A 17298-nucleotide genomic window follows, 5' to 3' on the forward strand; every position below is an offset into this window, starting at 1 on the left:
CTGCATTTTCTGATGAAACAGCATGAGAGCAGAGTGACATGACACAAGCATCCTTCTTGCCTGCTCCTGTCCACTATGCTTCTGGCAGCAACTTGTAGACAGAAAATAGGCAGTATCACAGCTTTTATGTCCTTTTTGTCCTCTGCCCCATGCTCACTAACCACTTCCATTTTTCTAGGTGCCTAGAGACATAAAAGCAATTCAAACTCAATTTATAAGAAGACTGAAGGGCATTTTCTGCCATTCAATCTTTTGAAAAACATAAAAGCAACGACTGATCCTACTGTTTTAATGCATCGTTAGTCACAGAAACACCAGAACTTGACCATCACTTGACACTTTGCACAAAGAGCCATCACAATTTTTTCAAGAATAGGTGAAAACATTTGGTTCATCATTTAGCTAAAACTGGTGGTATGAAGGAAAAAAACAACCAACTCTGTAGCTCTCTGAGCATCTCCCTAACCAAGATCCCCCGGTGGCTCCTTCCCAGGGCTGGAGCTGCATTCCTAACCAAGTCATCCATCTCCCTGTTGCTGCCACACTGCTTCTTGTTTCTCCAGGTTGTACCACCTCACGCCTCGCAAATCCTTGCCTCAGATGCCCCTCCTCTGCCTTGGATACCAATTTTCATATCCTGAAATTAAAGAGCCAGGTTTCTCCTCACAACGCCAGGCTGTCAGCAGGCAGGGACACAGGGCTTGGCCTATTCAGCAAATTCCTTTCTGCCTCTCCCTGCCTGCTTGCCCACAAACACCAGGTCTCACTTAGCCTCTCACCTGGTATATCTGAAGGTTTTGAGCTGCCCTTCTCCCCATACATCCTCAGGCTGAAATCGGCTCTTGCCCTCTTAACTTGAAGCACACAGCTGCCAAAGAAGTACGGCCTCACCTGTGCTGCTTTTTCACTTTTCCTGCTCCCCTCTTTCACAACCTGCTGATTCACAGCATAGGATTCAGGCAGGCAGTAGCACACTACTGGAAATCCACGTGCTTTTTAAATACTTCAGATGCTTTCCTACTTTGTTAGAGGTTGCCAGTGAACAACAAAATGAGGGCAGAACAGCCTCAGGAACATCAAAGGTCCACAGTCTTTAGTTTCATGCCTACAGAAGCATCATTTCTAGGTGGCAGGAGACAGAAATCCAGTTCCCATCCTTCTTAACAAATCTCAGCACAGCTTGCCCATCCATCTTGTTAGCACATTCTGTTTAACTGAATCAGGCCTTAAATGCTTGTTCTTCCTTTCCTCTTCCCCTTGTGAAGATGAACATGTCAGTAGTCACCTATGTTAGTATCTACTTCTAACATGGCTCTGTATTCACCAAATAATTCTTGAACGCTAGAAGAGGGGAAAAAACACCCTCCCCAACTGGAAATTGTGAAACAATGAAAATATTATTTCAAAGTCACATGTTCCATTTGGAAGCAGGATTCTCTATTAGACAGAAGATGGAGAAATGTTTGTATACTTGTTTCTGAAATTATACCATATCCACACACTATATTTGATAAACTTTAGAGACCCAGAGGGTGCTTTTCAGTTGAAGTGAGCTATATAAATCAGACTTGGTTTAGAGGGAAAAAGAAAAACCTTCTTGCAAATCGATGGTTTCTAACACAGAATTAAAACAAAGCAAAACGCTTTGCGATGCTCCTGGCTGCGACGGGAGCAACACAATATACTGCAATGAACTGAATATAGGAGAGAGATCTCTTGGCAGAATAAAGTTATGTCATGACTGTTTTACAGCAAGCATTTACAAAGTGAGAAGTAACTAGAGACAGACCAAGCCTTCAGTACAGCCAGTCTGTCTTTGTTGTTTCCTTCCAGTCTGACTCTAATCACTTAAGCCATTCGAAGTATACATTGTTTCAAAACACACAATATTTGTTCTTAGAGTTTGCTCCCGTTAAACATACAATTAACCTCATTACCATTTGCTTTCAAAGATTAATTTCAGAGACCTCACAGAGGCCTTGGCAGTGTACTACTCGTTAGAGGGCATGGAGTCACGCTGAGGATTGAAGCGATTCGCATACAGGAGGTTTAGCACATCAATATACAATCCACATCCAGCACATTTAGCTTTAAATTCTCCATTTCCCCACCACCAAACGCAGCAGCTCACCGACCTGCCTTTCAGTTGTACTGACTTCTGGCATTCCCATGGAGTTACGCTGCAAAACTTTCTCTTCTTTCTGCAACTTCCTGCTTGCTTCTAGCGGAGACCCCGCTTTGGACCCTTCACCAATAATCAGTAGTTCAGGCACATCGTGAGCTGCCTGCCGCTTTCGAACGGACACCAGGGTTATGTTTTTGTTGTTTAAAGTAGCGAGGCAGGACAGCTCCCTTCGCATTTTATTGTCCAATTTTCTCTCCATTATCTTTGCCGGCTTTAAAGATCTCAGCTCCAAAGGAAAGCTTTACAAGAGAAGCTATTCAGTGCCTTATCAGCAGTTCTTTTTTCAGCTACTTTTACGACGGCCTGGGGAGTTCTCATCAACGTGCTCATTAGGCATGCATAATGAAATCCCAGATGTAACCTGTGATCTTTGTGTACACTGCTCACTGCACTCAGCTACCTCCTCTCACTGCCAGTTGCATTGCTTCCCACCAATTGGCATCCCTTGTGCTTACCAAACCGCATTCAGCGCTGCTAATCTTTGCGCACGGCATTGCGGCCAGCTCAGCCTTTCACAAGCTACTCAAACATGACCTGTGTGCAGCAAGCCGGTGCATAATTAACTCAGTCAGGCATACCCACAGTTCCTACAAAGGGCGATGGTGCTTTTCCCCTTCCTTTTTTTCCCCAAGGATTTCTTGGGTTAAAGATGGTGCCCGCTCACATTTTAACCATGCCTGTGATTATATCGTTCAGTAAGATTCCCAGACTGAAGGTCTTTCATTCACTTGGAACAGTCCTTCATTTCAGAAAGGAGAGAGAGAAAGACTGAGTACAATACTTTAGCTTTTTAAATTGTACCTCCTTGCCACCATTAAGCTTAATTACTAAATAAATAAACAAACAAACAGAAAGCCACACCAGCAATTAGTGCCAGGAAGAAAAAAAAAAGGGGGTGGCTATTTCCTTGGGCAAACCCAGTTCCTCTCATCAGCTACAGGGACATCTAACTTAGCCACACACAACAGGTACCACTGGAAGCATCCACAGCCAAGCTAGGTATATTTTCCTGAGACTGCCTGCAGCAAATTGAGAACATTCACAGCACTGTTCTAACATGATGAGTGGGACCTCAAGTTCCCTGAGCCTTCAGCAGAGCCATCCGTTTCTAAAGATGCCCCTAAACAGGTCCCTGAAGGATGGCCACGAAGGGAATTTATACACTATGGTCAATCTACTGTCAATTCACACCCTCCCTGAATAAGCAGTGACCTCACTGCATGGGGAAGCCTTAAAATAATCCCCTTACATTTAATCAGAAGCTCTTGGATTTGGAAAACATCATCAAATTTACTCCCATGCAGAGATGAGCACACAAGATCAACATCTCAGGAAACCTGAGGGAACACACATGGTGCTCCAGCTGGCTGGCAGGACAGGTCAGATGCTTTCCACTTTTACCTTCACATCCCTCACCTCTCTGCCACAATTACTGATTGGAACCAAGAAATGGAAAGTCCAATTGTTGGATTTACATGAAAATATGTTGTTGCAGTGTCTTCATATACTAGACCTGTGTCTCCATGCTACAGATACAAATGTAACTTGAAAATCAGTTTTTCTTCTTTCTAAAACAAATCAATTCTCTGATCCCAAATCAGAAATTCAGCTCTGAGTAATAATTCTACACCACAGAAATTTCAAGTTCCAGAATGTCTAAGGGAACAGAAATTCCAGTTTTCAAATAGCTGTAAGGTGAGTACTTGGTCCATTCACCTTCATTAGTATCATTATTATTATTCAAAACATCCCAAGCCCTACCTAGCTTGTTTCTACAAGTAACTGGTACTGATGAGATATCATGCAATGAAGCAAACTGTATAAACATGGTGTTGTTTGGTATTTTTTTCTCCTCCTTTCAGGTCCACCCCACCGAAGCTCAGCTTTGGCTGAAGGAATAGATATTTATTCAGTACCTTCTCCCCAGTTTCTCTCACCCATACCTCCCCCCCCCCCACCCCTCCCCCCCCCCCCAGATTCTGAGCAATTCTGAAGTAAAAATCTGTTTCTAGAAGCAGCAGTGTCAAGTTCTTACTGAGTGCCCCCACAGCCTTTGGCTTCAGCACAGTGCTGAATGCTGATGCAGAGGCTGAGACAAAGGATTGTGTTTTGAAAGTAGATAGAAGTTTTCTAGCACTCTTCATGTGAAAAGGCTATAAGATATATTTCAACAAATCTAATGCAATAGGATGCCAAACACCCATTTAGGCAAGAGACAGAGAGTAGTGGAGAACGAAGTCTGCAGAGTTGAGTTACCAGCACCAGCCCTTGGATGAGCAACGCCATTCCCAAAGCAGAACCATCCAAGAATCTTGTAAAACAAACAAACATTTCAATTTACCTTAACAGAGGTCCTGCTTGATCCCAATCCCTCTACAGTTCTCTCATGGGCCAGGAGGGAGGTTGGGAAGGCACTGCTGCCTGTCTCACCTTCCAACAGCAGCACACCCTGCTTCCAGGCTGGGTTTTGCACAGCTGGGCAGCTTTACCAGGAAACATCATTCAGGTGTGGTAGTGTGGGATTTAGACGGCAGGTACAAAATACCTCTGCTGCTTTCACAGCTCTTTGCTAGTGCTGGGAGAGATGGTTTTGTTTATGTGAAAATGCAAAGCATCCAAAGATAACTAAATCCCTTTGCCTTAAAGCTTCAGGAGTTCATAAAAACATAAACTTCCCTCTTTACATAACCTGCTACTATCAGAGAATGCATTAAGCACATAAAAACTACAGGTCTTCATGCAAATGCTGCTTCCTGTATGAATTCATCCTTAGCTTTATAGGATGATTAGTCCTGTGCCTAATCCCTCTGGCTCCTTGCAGTAGGAAAGCATTTTAAAGTATTCTTAACAGTGCCAGCAAGATGAGAAGCTTGGGTTCAAAGAAAGAATCAGTGGCCTGGAGGCAAGGGAGTCGCATTGCCTTAATCTGCCCAACAGACAAGAGGAACCAGTTGGAACACCTTCACATCACGTCAGCACAGGGGTGGACTTAAGCTTTTACACACCATGGAAATCACTATGAAATCACCATTCAAATGCAAAGTTCATAGTTTCTATACTTTCCTCTAGAGATATCATTTCAAACCACAATAACAAAATGCACCCAAACAGTGACATTAGGCTAAAAACAAAACAACTTCACATCTGACTGTATTTTGGGTTCTTTTCCAACTGTCTCAGTGATGCAGCCAGCTAAAATTATTGAAAATTTCCCCTCATCCCAGCAGAGCTAGAATGACTTTGGTTTTGACTACAGGAATTGGAGCTTCCAGGAAAAGGAAAAGAAAATAAGTTACTGCAAAGCTTGTAGTAACACCAACAACAGTCACGTTCAGCCATACTAAGCAACAGCTGGAAGCTTGGTCACATTCCTGGTACTAAATGCATCCTTGAGTTTTCCAAACTAACTGCCAGACTTACTGTAGGAGAAAAAAAGACCCTTGTATCACTTCAGTGGGAACAAACTGGTCCGTTTTCTCCCTTTACCAGCATTTGCTTTCAGTTTTGTGCCATGAAATCAGATGGATGCCTCTGTGGGTACAACGTTGTAAGCAAGTTGGCAGCCAGCAGATCCCCAAATCTTTCCATAGCCTGAACAGTACACATAGCAGCAGACAAGGAAGTGTGACCACATGTAATAGCATTTCTTACGCTGTGAGAAATAAAATGAAGCCTTACAGGACTCTGAAATTCAAGGAATCAAATCCATACCTGCCATGAATAAAATTGCTTAAGAGTTGACGACCTCATTTCAAATCAGTTCAGACTTTGGCTCCAGTTTTTCAGGTAGCAGCTTCAATCTTCTCTAAATATTTAGAAACAGTTTGTTTGCTCTAAACCAGCAGAAGTCAGCGGAGAATCTCTTCGGTAACAAGGCTCAGAAACGCAGACTCATTTTTTGATCCTATGGCTTCTTCACAATAGCAAACTGTGTGGACTTGGTACTCTGCCTGTTTTTAGCAGTGTTGATTTCAGTACAATAATTTCTGTTATCTGTATTTATACTGCAGGAATTTGTTTTTAAGAGCCTAGAAACTACCAAGCTGATCGTATTACCCCTGGAAAAGACACACCTTTGGGGGCAGAGTTTAAGTGCAAAGAACAATCACCATCTGCATAGGCTAATTCAAGTCCAGATCTGCAGTAACATTCATCCAGGTGCGTGGCAGAAACTGTCAGGCAGCACCACTTTGCAACCAGGATTTTCACTTCTTTCGAATGGAGAATCTCTGAACTTCCCATTAAGTAAATGGGAATACTGACTTCTTTTTGTTGTTTTTAAAGTAAGCTGTTGTTTACCTTGTTGCAGGCAAACTAATAGTAGGCTCTAAGATGCCCTGCCAAACCTGCAATTAAATTTTTTCCTTAAACAGATCAGGAATGTAAGCATACGTCTTCAGTGCCACCCAACTATTCATATGCTATGAATCTGTCCCAGATGTAGAGCCCACGCTCTGGAATTACTATTAGTTCCCTTCCAGCATTTGCCTCGTCATTCTTGTGGTCATGTTTGATGGCCTCAGAGAGAGATTGCATTTAGATGAGTCACCTGACACTATGTAAATAACACAAAGCACATCATAGTGAAAGAAGGAAGGAAAGAGAGAAAGTTAAAGAAAAGGGAAAGAAATAAAGAAAGAAGGGAAAAGAAAGGAAGAATGTAACTTGGATTTAAACCTGTATTTCTGGTCCTACAGCCAGTGTTTAATCCCATGCCAAACTGCTTGGCCTTTTTATAGGAGCTTATTTCATCCCATTGCATTTCTATTCAGCATAATCACCTTCACTTCAAGAGAAAGACAAACAGCATCTGGTGTTCGCATTATAAACACTATATATGAAATACAAATGCATTGCCTCTGTTAGGACAGCCTAGATATGTAAGGCAAATCCAAATTCACTTTCTCTTAACTATTGTTGCTGTCTGTCTTACGCTGGCAGCTGTTGAGAACTTCTTTGCAGGAAGAGAAGTATTTCCAGCAATTCCCAGCTGATAGCTTGATACCATCTCATCCCAGCCCAGCACTCAGGCTCCTCACACATCCACACCTCCGTAAAGAGTTCTAACAGCTTTCCCAGCGTTTCAGACAAAACTCAGCCTACTGAGTGGGCTTACTGCCTTTTCCATCACCTAGGAGTACTTTACTTCTTCCCCAATCCCTCTGGACTGGTTGCCATTACTGGGCAGAAAAACATGAAGGTGTTTAGTCCCTCCCTGTGGCCTGTGAAGACTGACCCCAGGTGAACTTGGACATGGCTGCAGAGTGACCCCAAGAGCACTCTGCGAGCCCAGAGCACAGTCACAGCACAGCCCTGCTGGCACAGGTGAGGGAAGCTCCCACACTCCATTTCTGCTCTCAAAAAAGCTTTTCTTCCTGATTCTGAGGTCAGAAATGTGGCTGTGGCTGGTCCCCTTTGCCACGGCAGGCAAGTGAAGAAGGTAACCTCTGATGAGGACATCGTGGGTACACAGGGTTAGGAACATAGCAGTTCCCAGTAGTCAGAGGTCCAAACTGTAGCCCACGAGTTGCTGTTTAGCTAACCTATTTACAGTACTTATGTACAAAAGCCCTGTTAATTATTTGCTCTTCAGGGCCAGGAACAGCACTGCACTGTCCAGGTTTAATATTGGGCACGAACTTACTGTCAGCTCTCATGCAAGAACCACAGCAGAGAGCTTCCAGCTTTGTGTCAAGGAACAAAGCGTACTTCAGAGTGACCAGGAAAATACACACTGCTTTCCTGGATAGAGCAAAACCTATTCACTGCAGAGACTTCTTGAAACTGAGCAGAGAAAAAAACAAAACAAAAAGATTAACTTGCTGTTATTTTGTTTCTGATGGAATATCTGATAATGATTCCATACTACATCACGTAACAAATACAACAAACAGTGAGGAAAATTCAGGTGGAAATGTCAGAGATAAAGTGACACAGATGAATGTAAAACAACAAGGAAACTGCTGCTAATTTTAAGCAATCCCTTCAGCACAAAGATATGCTTCAAAAAACATCTAAAGGAAATAGCAACAGAAAGGGTTATAGAAATTTCCATCTGAAATACTGAACACCTGGACTGAAGAAAGCAGTTGCAATTCTGCAAATAATACATACAGCATCTCTCAGGTTGCTTTCTGTGGTGTACAAACTGGCTCATCAAAACTGAAACTGAGTGCAAAGGCACTTTGTTCATCAGGAAGACCTGCCACTTAAGAGCAGTTCTGTGCTACAGAAAATGGATGTTTCTGCCACGGACATTTGTAAACAAAACTGATGCTTGGTGGAAGGAAAGGTGGTGACTCAGGGAGAACTGCCGACCTTTCAAGCTTTCTTCATCCCCACAGTGGAAGGTCAGAAGAGGTGGCAAGGCACAGTGCCCACATCTCTCATGTCTGGACTAGCCTGCCTCCTGCAGCAATAGTAACTCTGTTCTGTCCTGCTTTGCAGACAGATTCTGGCTTTTTTCTCTTTCCTGATCAGTGCCAACAAGCCAGGCATGACTACAGAATGCAAATCCTGCCCTGACCTGGATTCACAGGAAACAGTTTGGGTTCCTGTACAAATAGCACTGCCCCTTGCCTCCTGAAACTGGCGGGATGCGCACACAAATACAGCACACAAACACATCCTGAACAAGTTAGCGCAGGCTTTTGTTTTTCAATCTGTGAATCCTTTTGGTCTGACAGTAGGGGTGCCTATTTCTGGAAGAAAAACAGACTCAGCAAAGTTCTGCATTTTCCTGAGCAGTTTCATAATGGTTTTAAACAGGTGTTAGGGCACTACTGTGATAGAGATGGTCTTTCACCGTCTCTTTCACATTCTGACTAGGTGCATACAGCCATACAGATGTTAGGATCTGCATAAAGAAAAAGGAAAAGAAAGAGGAGTTCAGGTCTGCTATTACCAACTCAGAAATGGTGCACATTGCCCTCAAGAACCACAAACTTCCAGCTGAAAAGCTGGGACTTGAAGTGAGTCTCCACGTTATTTTGCAAAGTTAGGAACATTACCAGGAGGGCTGCAACACCCCATTTCTGCACAATCCCATTTCTGCCCGTGCTCCCAGTCTCTTGAACTCACTTCTTTCGTCTGCCCTGACGATGTCAGCCACCTCTCCTCCTGTGGACTGTTTAGGAGGACTGACAGAGTCCATGGGAAGTTACAATTTCAGCAGTGGAACTGATTCATTTTCCTATGTACCCGTTGTCCAACAGGAACAACTCATGTAAAATAATCTCCTGTTAATAAAAAACCACGCGTTCCACTCAGGTAAGCTGTCTGTGATGAGATAAACACACGTTATAGGAACTCTGGCAAAAATTCTGTGTAGATCCAACCTACTTAATACTGAATTGCTTTGCCATAGTACATTGCTTCTGCTAAATAAATAAATAAATAGATAGATAGATAAAAGCCAGGTTTTACTCAGATACATAATGCAAACATTCACGTGTGCTGGAACATTAGGCTAAGAAGTAAAGCTGACAGTTACAAATATATACATCTAGAATTGCTTGGATTTAACACACAGTATAACACACCAGCAAAAACAACCCCCTGGTGTTTTGTCCTAGATACGTGTTGCAATTTATTTCTAATACTTCTTTTTTGCTTCACAAATCTTTAGAATGCATCTGGTCCAGTTTTATTTCTGCCTCCTGCTACTATGCAAACAAGAACAAATGTAGTAAAACATATAACAGCCTAACACAAGAAATGTGAAAAAGGGAGAAACTTACTGTGTACATGAATGATCTAAGATTCCTCCTGCTAAAAATGGTCCCAGGCATTTTGCCAGCTAAGGCAGTCGCCATGCATGAGAAACTCAGTACTACACAGTGTGTGTTCCAGAAAGAAAGCAGCCAACTGTATAAGAGAGCATAAAGGACCACATGACTGTCATACGAATATCCTCACACAGTATTAATCCAGTTTCTTTGTGTTTGTTACTTGGCAGTAGTCCTATTTTACTAACTTTCTTGTACGTGGAGCCCTAAGTAAGAATGAGGCTTAGAAAAATGTACTTAAAAACTGTCCCAAATGCCTTGCACACTTGAGGAGAACACTGTGAGTGGATTCTGTCATTTGTTTTCAATACTGCTTACTTGTTTGCATAGATCTTCCTTCAGAGTGAGGACTTCATAAGGAAAGCAATTAAAGGGGGACAAAAGTGCTTGCAGAGGCAGCAAAAGATGAAAAACTTGGCACATCTCTGTGAGGGTGAGAACAAAGCCAACTTCATGACATGGCTCATTTAATTTCTTTGGCACGTTGGCCACATGAATTTCTCCAGTCAGGACTTTTCATAGCATTCTCACCAATGCAGTAGGAACATTGCAGAGAGCTCAGCACTGCTTTGCTGATGTTACTGGCAATATCTCACAAGCATGCACACAGTATCTTCTGATACACATGCATGAGAGTTGTGAAGTGATGACATTCCAGTTAGGCCGTGCTGGACAATCACACATTAAAGGTATCCTCCACAGTACATAGGGCTGCTGTACAATCAATGAATGTACAGATGCTATAGTTATGAGGTATACCAGAGAGCTTGGCTACGTAGTTATTACAGCAAAGCAGAAAAGAAAGGACTCTTACCTGTATCCTGGGCTCACTCATAAAACTCCAGTGGAGCGGATCTCAGAAAAGATCCTTCCCCCCTGGCAGTCAGCTCTTAAATGGGTCTAGGAGAGGTGGATCCAAGCTCCATCTCTTCCAGTAGCACAGGTGAATTGCCTTCACCTGTGCTCCCATGGCTGACTCATTGCTAGCCTCAGGTGATCAATCAGAGGTTCAGGTCGTGATTCAGCAGTTCCCATACAGCTGTCAACAACAGTTTTCACACTGCTCACATCAAAGGCAGAATATGCTATGACTAAAAAAAACAAACTAACAAAACCACTTTGAATGTATTAATACATCTTTTTTAAATTACTACTGAACAGACTACAGAAAAAACAAAACTAAGATGGTCAACAGGCTGGAGAGCCTCTCCTGTGAGTAGAGGCTGAGAGAGCTGAGGCTGCTCAGCTGGAGGAGGCTCTGGAGGATCTCATTAATGTCTGTAAATCCCTGAGGGAAGGTGCCAAGAGGTCAGAGCCCTGTGAACAACAGAACAACAGAAGCACTTCTGTACTGTGTGCATGATGGAGTACTGGCACAGGAAACAAAGCATTCCAAAAGCTTATAAAATACAGAGGAAGAACTGCAAAAGAAACAGAGGTACTACTGCGTTGTCAAGCAAAACATCTTCCAGCTGCAAGTACAAATCTGATGTAGTTGTGCCAGGGCTGGAAGAGATTTCAAAATTGTTACTTAAATTTTACAGTTTGTGCCTGTAGCAACTTAGTTTCATAGAATCATAGAATGGCCTGGGTTGAAAAGGACCACAATGATCATCTAGTTTCAACCTCCCTGCTATGTACAGGGCCAATATCCATTAGCTTTCCTGCTGCCAGCACTTTGCAAGTTGGTTTTTGTCAGTGTATATTTTCTCTCCACTCCACAAAGATTGTAGCTTGAGAAGTGATTGACAAAAGACCATAATCTCTGTGATTCTTTTATTATTCTCATTAGCCAGAGAGAACCAAGAGGAAGCTCCAAAGAAAGGATTTAGATGCCTGTATCAGGACTTCAGCAGTTTCTATGAAGAAAAGCACATCTGAACCAGGGAAGTAGTGGTTACAAGGAGATTCCAGGCAGAAACAACGCAGCTGTTCTTCACAGCCCTTTGCACCTAGTCTATGTCTTTTAAAGAACTGTTTCTCTGCTTAGCATTGATAAGGATCTGGAAAAGTTGTATCAGAATATCTTTTCAAAGAAGAAATTCAACCCAAGATTCATAGGTTCTGAGGGAGTAGCCATTAGCTCCTTTTCAAGTCAGTGATGCACAAATCTCATCAGCTAAAATAGACCAGACTTGTTCCCTAGAAAAGCTGTGCCTCTTCTCTGCACCCAGACAGTCAGCTTGATGACAAAAGAGAGGTGTCTTCAGCTAAGAGACATCAACCTAGCACAGATCCCTTCTGCAAACATCTCATGTGCTTCTCAGGCAGTTGGTCTGCTGGGGAAGCAGACCAGTTCTTCTGCTAGAACAGAGGGAGAAGAAATAGTGCCAGTTGCACACAACTTAGGAAAACAGCTGGATCAGAAATTAAACGCTAGATTACATGTGCTGGACTTCCCAACAGAACTGTTCCAATGTAACTGCTCACCTAATGGCAGACATGCTGTCATAAAAGTTACTGTCAGTTGTACTTGAGACAGGGATGAATACTTAAACAAAAACTTCAGTAACGATTAATAGAATGCTAACTTCCACAGCTTGACACAGTTCCATTCCCATTCCCCATCTGAAAAAGAACCACAGAATTGTAGGGGTTTGAAGGGACCTCAGAGATCATTGAATCCAGGCTCCCTATAGCAAGCTGCACAGGTAGGCATCCAGGTTGGTCTGGAATATCTTCACAGAAGGAGACTCCACAACCTCTCTGAGCAGCCTGTTCCAGAGCTCTGCCACCCTCAATATAAAAAGTTCTTCCACATGTTTTTATGTTACTTCCTATGTTCAGGTTTTAGGCAACTGCTCCGTGCCCTATCACTGTACACCACTAAGAAGAGCCTGGCCTCATCCATTTGCCAGTCCGCAGTCATTACTCTCCGATTTCCTCCTGCTCTCAGTACAGGAGAGACTTCATCCCTCTGTTTTGGGTTTAGCAACGGCCAAACTAAGGCACCCAACACCATCTTCTGCTAAGGCCAGGGGAAACATTCTCAAGCATCCTACCAGCCTCACGACTTATGGACTCACCAAGGGCTATGATATGAAAAAGGCTGCTCTGGCCTCAATCGTGCTGAGAGATCACAAGTCAGTGCATGATTTCCTCAGAAGAGGAAAATCATTCCCTCAAAATGAAGGAAAAGAAATAAAAGCACGAGCAGACCGCACATGCAGCCACACACCTGCTCACAAAACGCCCAACCCTACCCCGCTCCCTCAGATGGGGCCACTCCCACTCCTTGTTCCCGCCCATTCTTGTTCCCGCTCATTCCTATCCCCGCCGTCCATCTCCGTTGAGAGCCAATGAGAGAGAGGCAATGCCTGGTTGGTCCCGCCCCCAAGCGGAGGGCGCTTCCGGCGGAAGGAGGGGCGGCGGCGCGCAAGATGGTGGCGGGTGGGCTGTGCATCTGCGGGCTGTTCAGGTACGGGGCGGACAGGTGGGGGCGGCTCCGCGCTCCACGGCCCTGCCGAGCCCGAGGAGGGAAGGGGAAACTGCCGGCCCAGCTCTGCCGTGACCGGCTGCGGAGCTTCGGTAGGCAGAGCGGGCAGGAGCTGGGCTGAAGGAGGGCCCTGAACATCTGTTGAGGATTCTCTGTGCGCCTTGTGCTGTGCCACGCTGCTGCGGGCACGCGGCCTTTGGAGTATATGTGACACGTTGAAATAGAGCGGGTGATATTTATGTAGTGTAATAACACAAACATAAATAATGTCAATAAACCATTGCTGACATCTGTAAAAAAAAAATTGCCGAACAACGTAGAATAGTGGTTTTTGAATGTAATTATTGAAATGGAGCGGTGATGCTGATGATTTCAGCAGTTAGAAGAACTCAAGAAGTTGTCTGGCACCCTCTGGCTCTTACCCTTACACCTTTCTGTATGGATTTCACATGTAGTGTTTCCTTAAATCAGCTTTATATTTTACAATTTCCACCTTGTTTCAGATTCCTGTGCTCGTTGTTAATCCCTGCATTGTTTCTAAGTGGAGTTCTGTGCACCTGCTTGGCCGTCCTGCTGTGTGGAATAAGGCTCTGGATACAAGGAAGGAGAAAGCAGCAGAACCTGGCAGGAAGGGATGGGAGGCAGCCACTGCTGGTTGCGTTTTTTCATCCCTATTGCAACGCAGGTGGTGGAGGAGAGAGAGTCTTGTGGTGTGCCATAAGAACACTCCAGAAAAAGTAAGCACATCTGTTTATCAGGTGATACCATATTTTGCTCTGTTTCTCATGATACCATTTATGCAACTGATGACATTTTGCACATTTGAATAGATATCATTGATATACGGGTCCTACATTTCACCTTTCTTCTTCAGCCCTTTACCCACGTTTTGTTCCATCCTCTGTCTCCTTCATAGCTGTGGCACCTGTCAGTTCTTTCCTCCTTGGCAGAATCTATCCTTCTCCATCAGTTTTGCAGCACTCGTAGGGAGCTTTTAGGGTCATAACTTGTGTGTAGGTAACTGATGATCTAGTCTCAGTAATGGCCTCTTAGTGCAGGAGGCTGAGTTAATACATAAAGTGATTCAGCATTGGCACGTCCACTGGCTTGCACAGTCTTTTGCATTTCACTCATGCTGTACACTGGATGGACATTCTAGTATGCTGCAAGGCGTTCCTAAACCTGTTGATTAATACTGAGATCCTTTCTTTAAAAAAAGATTCCTGGTCCCCAGCTTTTACTTAAAAAAAAAAAAAAAAAAAAAAAAAAAAAAAAAAAGTGTAAGGGAAAGAATTCATATCATCAATTTAGTTACATGTAAGTTGTTCCAGAGGTAGGCCAGACATTTGATTTAGAACATACGTTTTGGTAAATTTTGAGTGGATAATATTTGAGTTTTGTGTTAGAAAATTTGATGAGAAGAATGAGCGAAATTCTCTTCTCTTCTCTTCCAGGTACAGGAATGTAATGTGTGTTGTTTACACTGGTGATAGAGATGCCACTGAAGAAGACATAGTAGAAGGTGCTTTCAGAAGATTCAACATTAAATTGACTCATCCTGTGAAGTTTGTATTTCTGGAAAAACGCTATCTTGTGGAAGCTTCTCTTTATCCTCGCTTCACTTTGCTGGGACAAAGTTTAGGCTCCGTGTTTCTCGGTTGGGAAGCTCTTCTCAAGTGTGTTCCAGATATTTACATTGACTCGATGGGTTATGCTTTTACTCTCCCCCTCTTTAAATATTTAGGAGGTTGTCGTGTTGGATGCTATGTCCATTATCCCACCATCAGCACCGATATGCTTTCTGTAGTTAGGAATCAGGATACCAGGTTTAACAATGCGGCTTTCATTACAAACAATCCTCTCTTCAGCAAACTGAAACTTGTCTACTACTACTTGTTTGCCTTCATGTACGGATCGGTGGGTTACTGCAGCGACGTGGTTATGGTCAATTCTTCCTGGACACTAAATCACATTCTTTCCCTCTGGAGAACTGGGGCTTGCACTAGCATTGTGTATCCACCATGTGATGTTCAGTCCTTCCTGGATATCCCACTGGAAGAGGAAAAGAACAGTGCTGAATATTCTATTGTTTCTGTAAGCCAATTCAGGCCTGAAAAAGATCATCCTTTGCAAATCCGAGCCTTTGCTAAGTTGCTGAAAGAGAAGAGACTGAGGCAGCAGCTCTCATTGAAGCTTATTTTAATTGGAGGCTGTCGGAACCAGCAAGATGAAGACCGTGTGAATAACCTTAAATGTCTTTGTGAAGAGCTTGGAGTTAGTAACAGTGTGATGTTCAGAATAAACATTCCCTTTGAGGAGTTAAAGAAACACCTGGCCGAGGCCACCATTGGCCTGCATACAATGTGGAATGAGCACTTTGGCATTGGTCAGTATCCCTCCTCAGCTTTCAGCTGCTTGTCTCAGTGTTCAGAACACAGATGAGGAGGGCTTCAGTTTGTGTTTGAACCTAAGAGGTCTGCATGCCAAGCAGGTGACCAAGTCCTGTTCTTGGCAATGGTGATCTAACAGGTAGAACCTTCAAGACCAGTTCAGATGTCAGTTCACTAGGTGCTACTGTAGTGCAAGCTGGATTGTTGTAAACATCGCAGACTGCATTATGGGCATCCTCTAGTCACTTAGACAACAAATGCCATCTGTTTAGGATGTCCTGCCTGACATTCAGCTGTTAATCTGCAAGCACAAAGTCCCTGCAGCTGAAGGCCTGTGTTACATGTGTCAGACTTACACAGATGCCTTCTGTTCCCTGCATAGCCTGTGCTGAAGCAACTTAGTGCTCTCTTGGCTCCACTGACTGCAAGGGGAGTTTAGACACTTAGACCTAGCTCACATGCAGAGAGATTTTGAATGTTCCATCTGCTTAACTGCTATCTGAAATGCCTAATGTGTCAGAGAGCTCTAGCTGCTGTTCTGGAGGTGAGTTTCTCGGAGTTTCTCAGAGATAAAATATATATTTTATATATAAATATATAGGCCATCTCACTTCATTAGATGCCTGTGCTAACATCAGTCCTAAAATCAGTCGTTGTGGTGTGAAGCTGAATCTCAAAGAGGGGCTGAGACATGGTTTGCAGTGTGCTGCCATGCAGAATTAAGGTATTGGGCACAGTGTATTGGGATTAGTTGGGTCTTCCTGTCTTCCCTGAAAGGGAATGTAAGATTGCCTGCACCGTACAGCTACAATATGGTAAGGTTGGAGGCAAACAGAGGGTTACTGAGCTTGGCTATGAAGTGACCAAGCTGAAGTTAATGTCATCAGACTTTATTAGGATCAGAGCTTGTGAGAGCATTTAGTCCGTATTTTTCACACTTATCTAGAACTCCAGTCTATATTAATTTATAATTCCAGGTGAATTTTATTACGGATTTAAATTTCCAGTGAACTATTGAAAGCCAAAGCATGCCATGTACACATTCATGTCATATTTTCTGTCTTTTACAGGAGTGGTTGAATGCATGGCAGCTGGCACAGTTATCCTGGCTCACAATTCTGGTGGCCCCAAACTGGATATTGTGGTACCCTATGAAGGACGTATTACAGGCTTCCTAGCAGAGAACGAGGACAGTTACGCCGAGACAATGGCTCACATCTTTTCCATGTCTCCTGAAGAAAGGTTAGAGATCAGAGAAAGTGCTCGCCAGTCTGTGTGCAGGTTTTCTGACCAGCGTTTTGAAGAGACATTCCTCTTATCTGTGGAACCCTTATTTAAATGAATGCAAACAAAAATGCATAGGAATAAAACTTGTTGTGTTGGACCCCGTGTCACCTGTAAATACGTGTAATTTATGGTCCCTTGCTCCCATTCAATAAAGAGATCTTTCTTTTTTCTGTCGGTTTATGTTTTATGTAATAGAGAGAGTTTACTGGGAAA

At 43.4% G+C, this 17298-nt stretch overlaps 2 protein-coding genes across 8 annotated transcripts in view; one reads left to right on the forward strand and one right to left on the reverse strand.

The window, feature by feature from the left end:
- Positions 1-13051, reverse strand: part of ATP7B (ATPase copper transporting beta) — a 41233-nt gene extending 28182 nt beyond the window's left edge. For 2 of the 7 annotated variants that reach the window (XM_048959601.1, XM_048959582.1), the window contains exon 1: positions 2136-2616. In XM_048959601.1, the coding sequence (XP_048815558.1) occupies positions 2136-2384 (249 nt within the window). In that variant the 5' untranslated portion in view covers positions 2385-2616. Of the gene's footprint in view, positions 1-2135; positions 2617-5896; positions 6229-9924; positions 10052-10786; positions 10843-12998 lie in introns of those variants that run through there. The other 5 variants (XM_048959609.1, XM_048959636.1, XM_048959627.1 and 2 more) reach the window with 5 other exon arrangements.
- A 237-nt stretch (positions 13052-13288) lies between these two features.
- Positions 13289-17255, forward strand: ALG11 (ALG11 alpha-1,2-mannosyltransferase). Its single transcript, XM_048927792.1, has 4 exons — positions 13289-13390; positions 13912-14145; positions 14863-15794; positions 16869-17255. The coding sequence occupies exons 1-4, from the start codon at positions 13353-13355 to the stop codon at positions 17138-17140; spliced, it is 1476 nt and encodes a 491-aa protein (XP_048783749.1). The 5' UTR covers positions 13289-13352; the 3' UTR covers positions 17141-17255.
- The last annotated feature ends 43 nt before the right edge of the window (positions 17256-17298 follow it).

The sequence above is a fragment of the Lagopus muta genome, chromosome 1, assembly GCF_023343835.1.
Source record: "Lagopus muta isolate bLagMut1 chromosome 1, bLagMut1 primary, whole genome shotgun sequence".
Lineage (NCBI taxonomy): Eukaryota > Metazoa > Chordata > Aves > Galliformes > Phasianidae > Lagopus > Lagopus muta.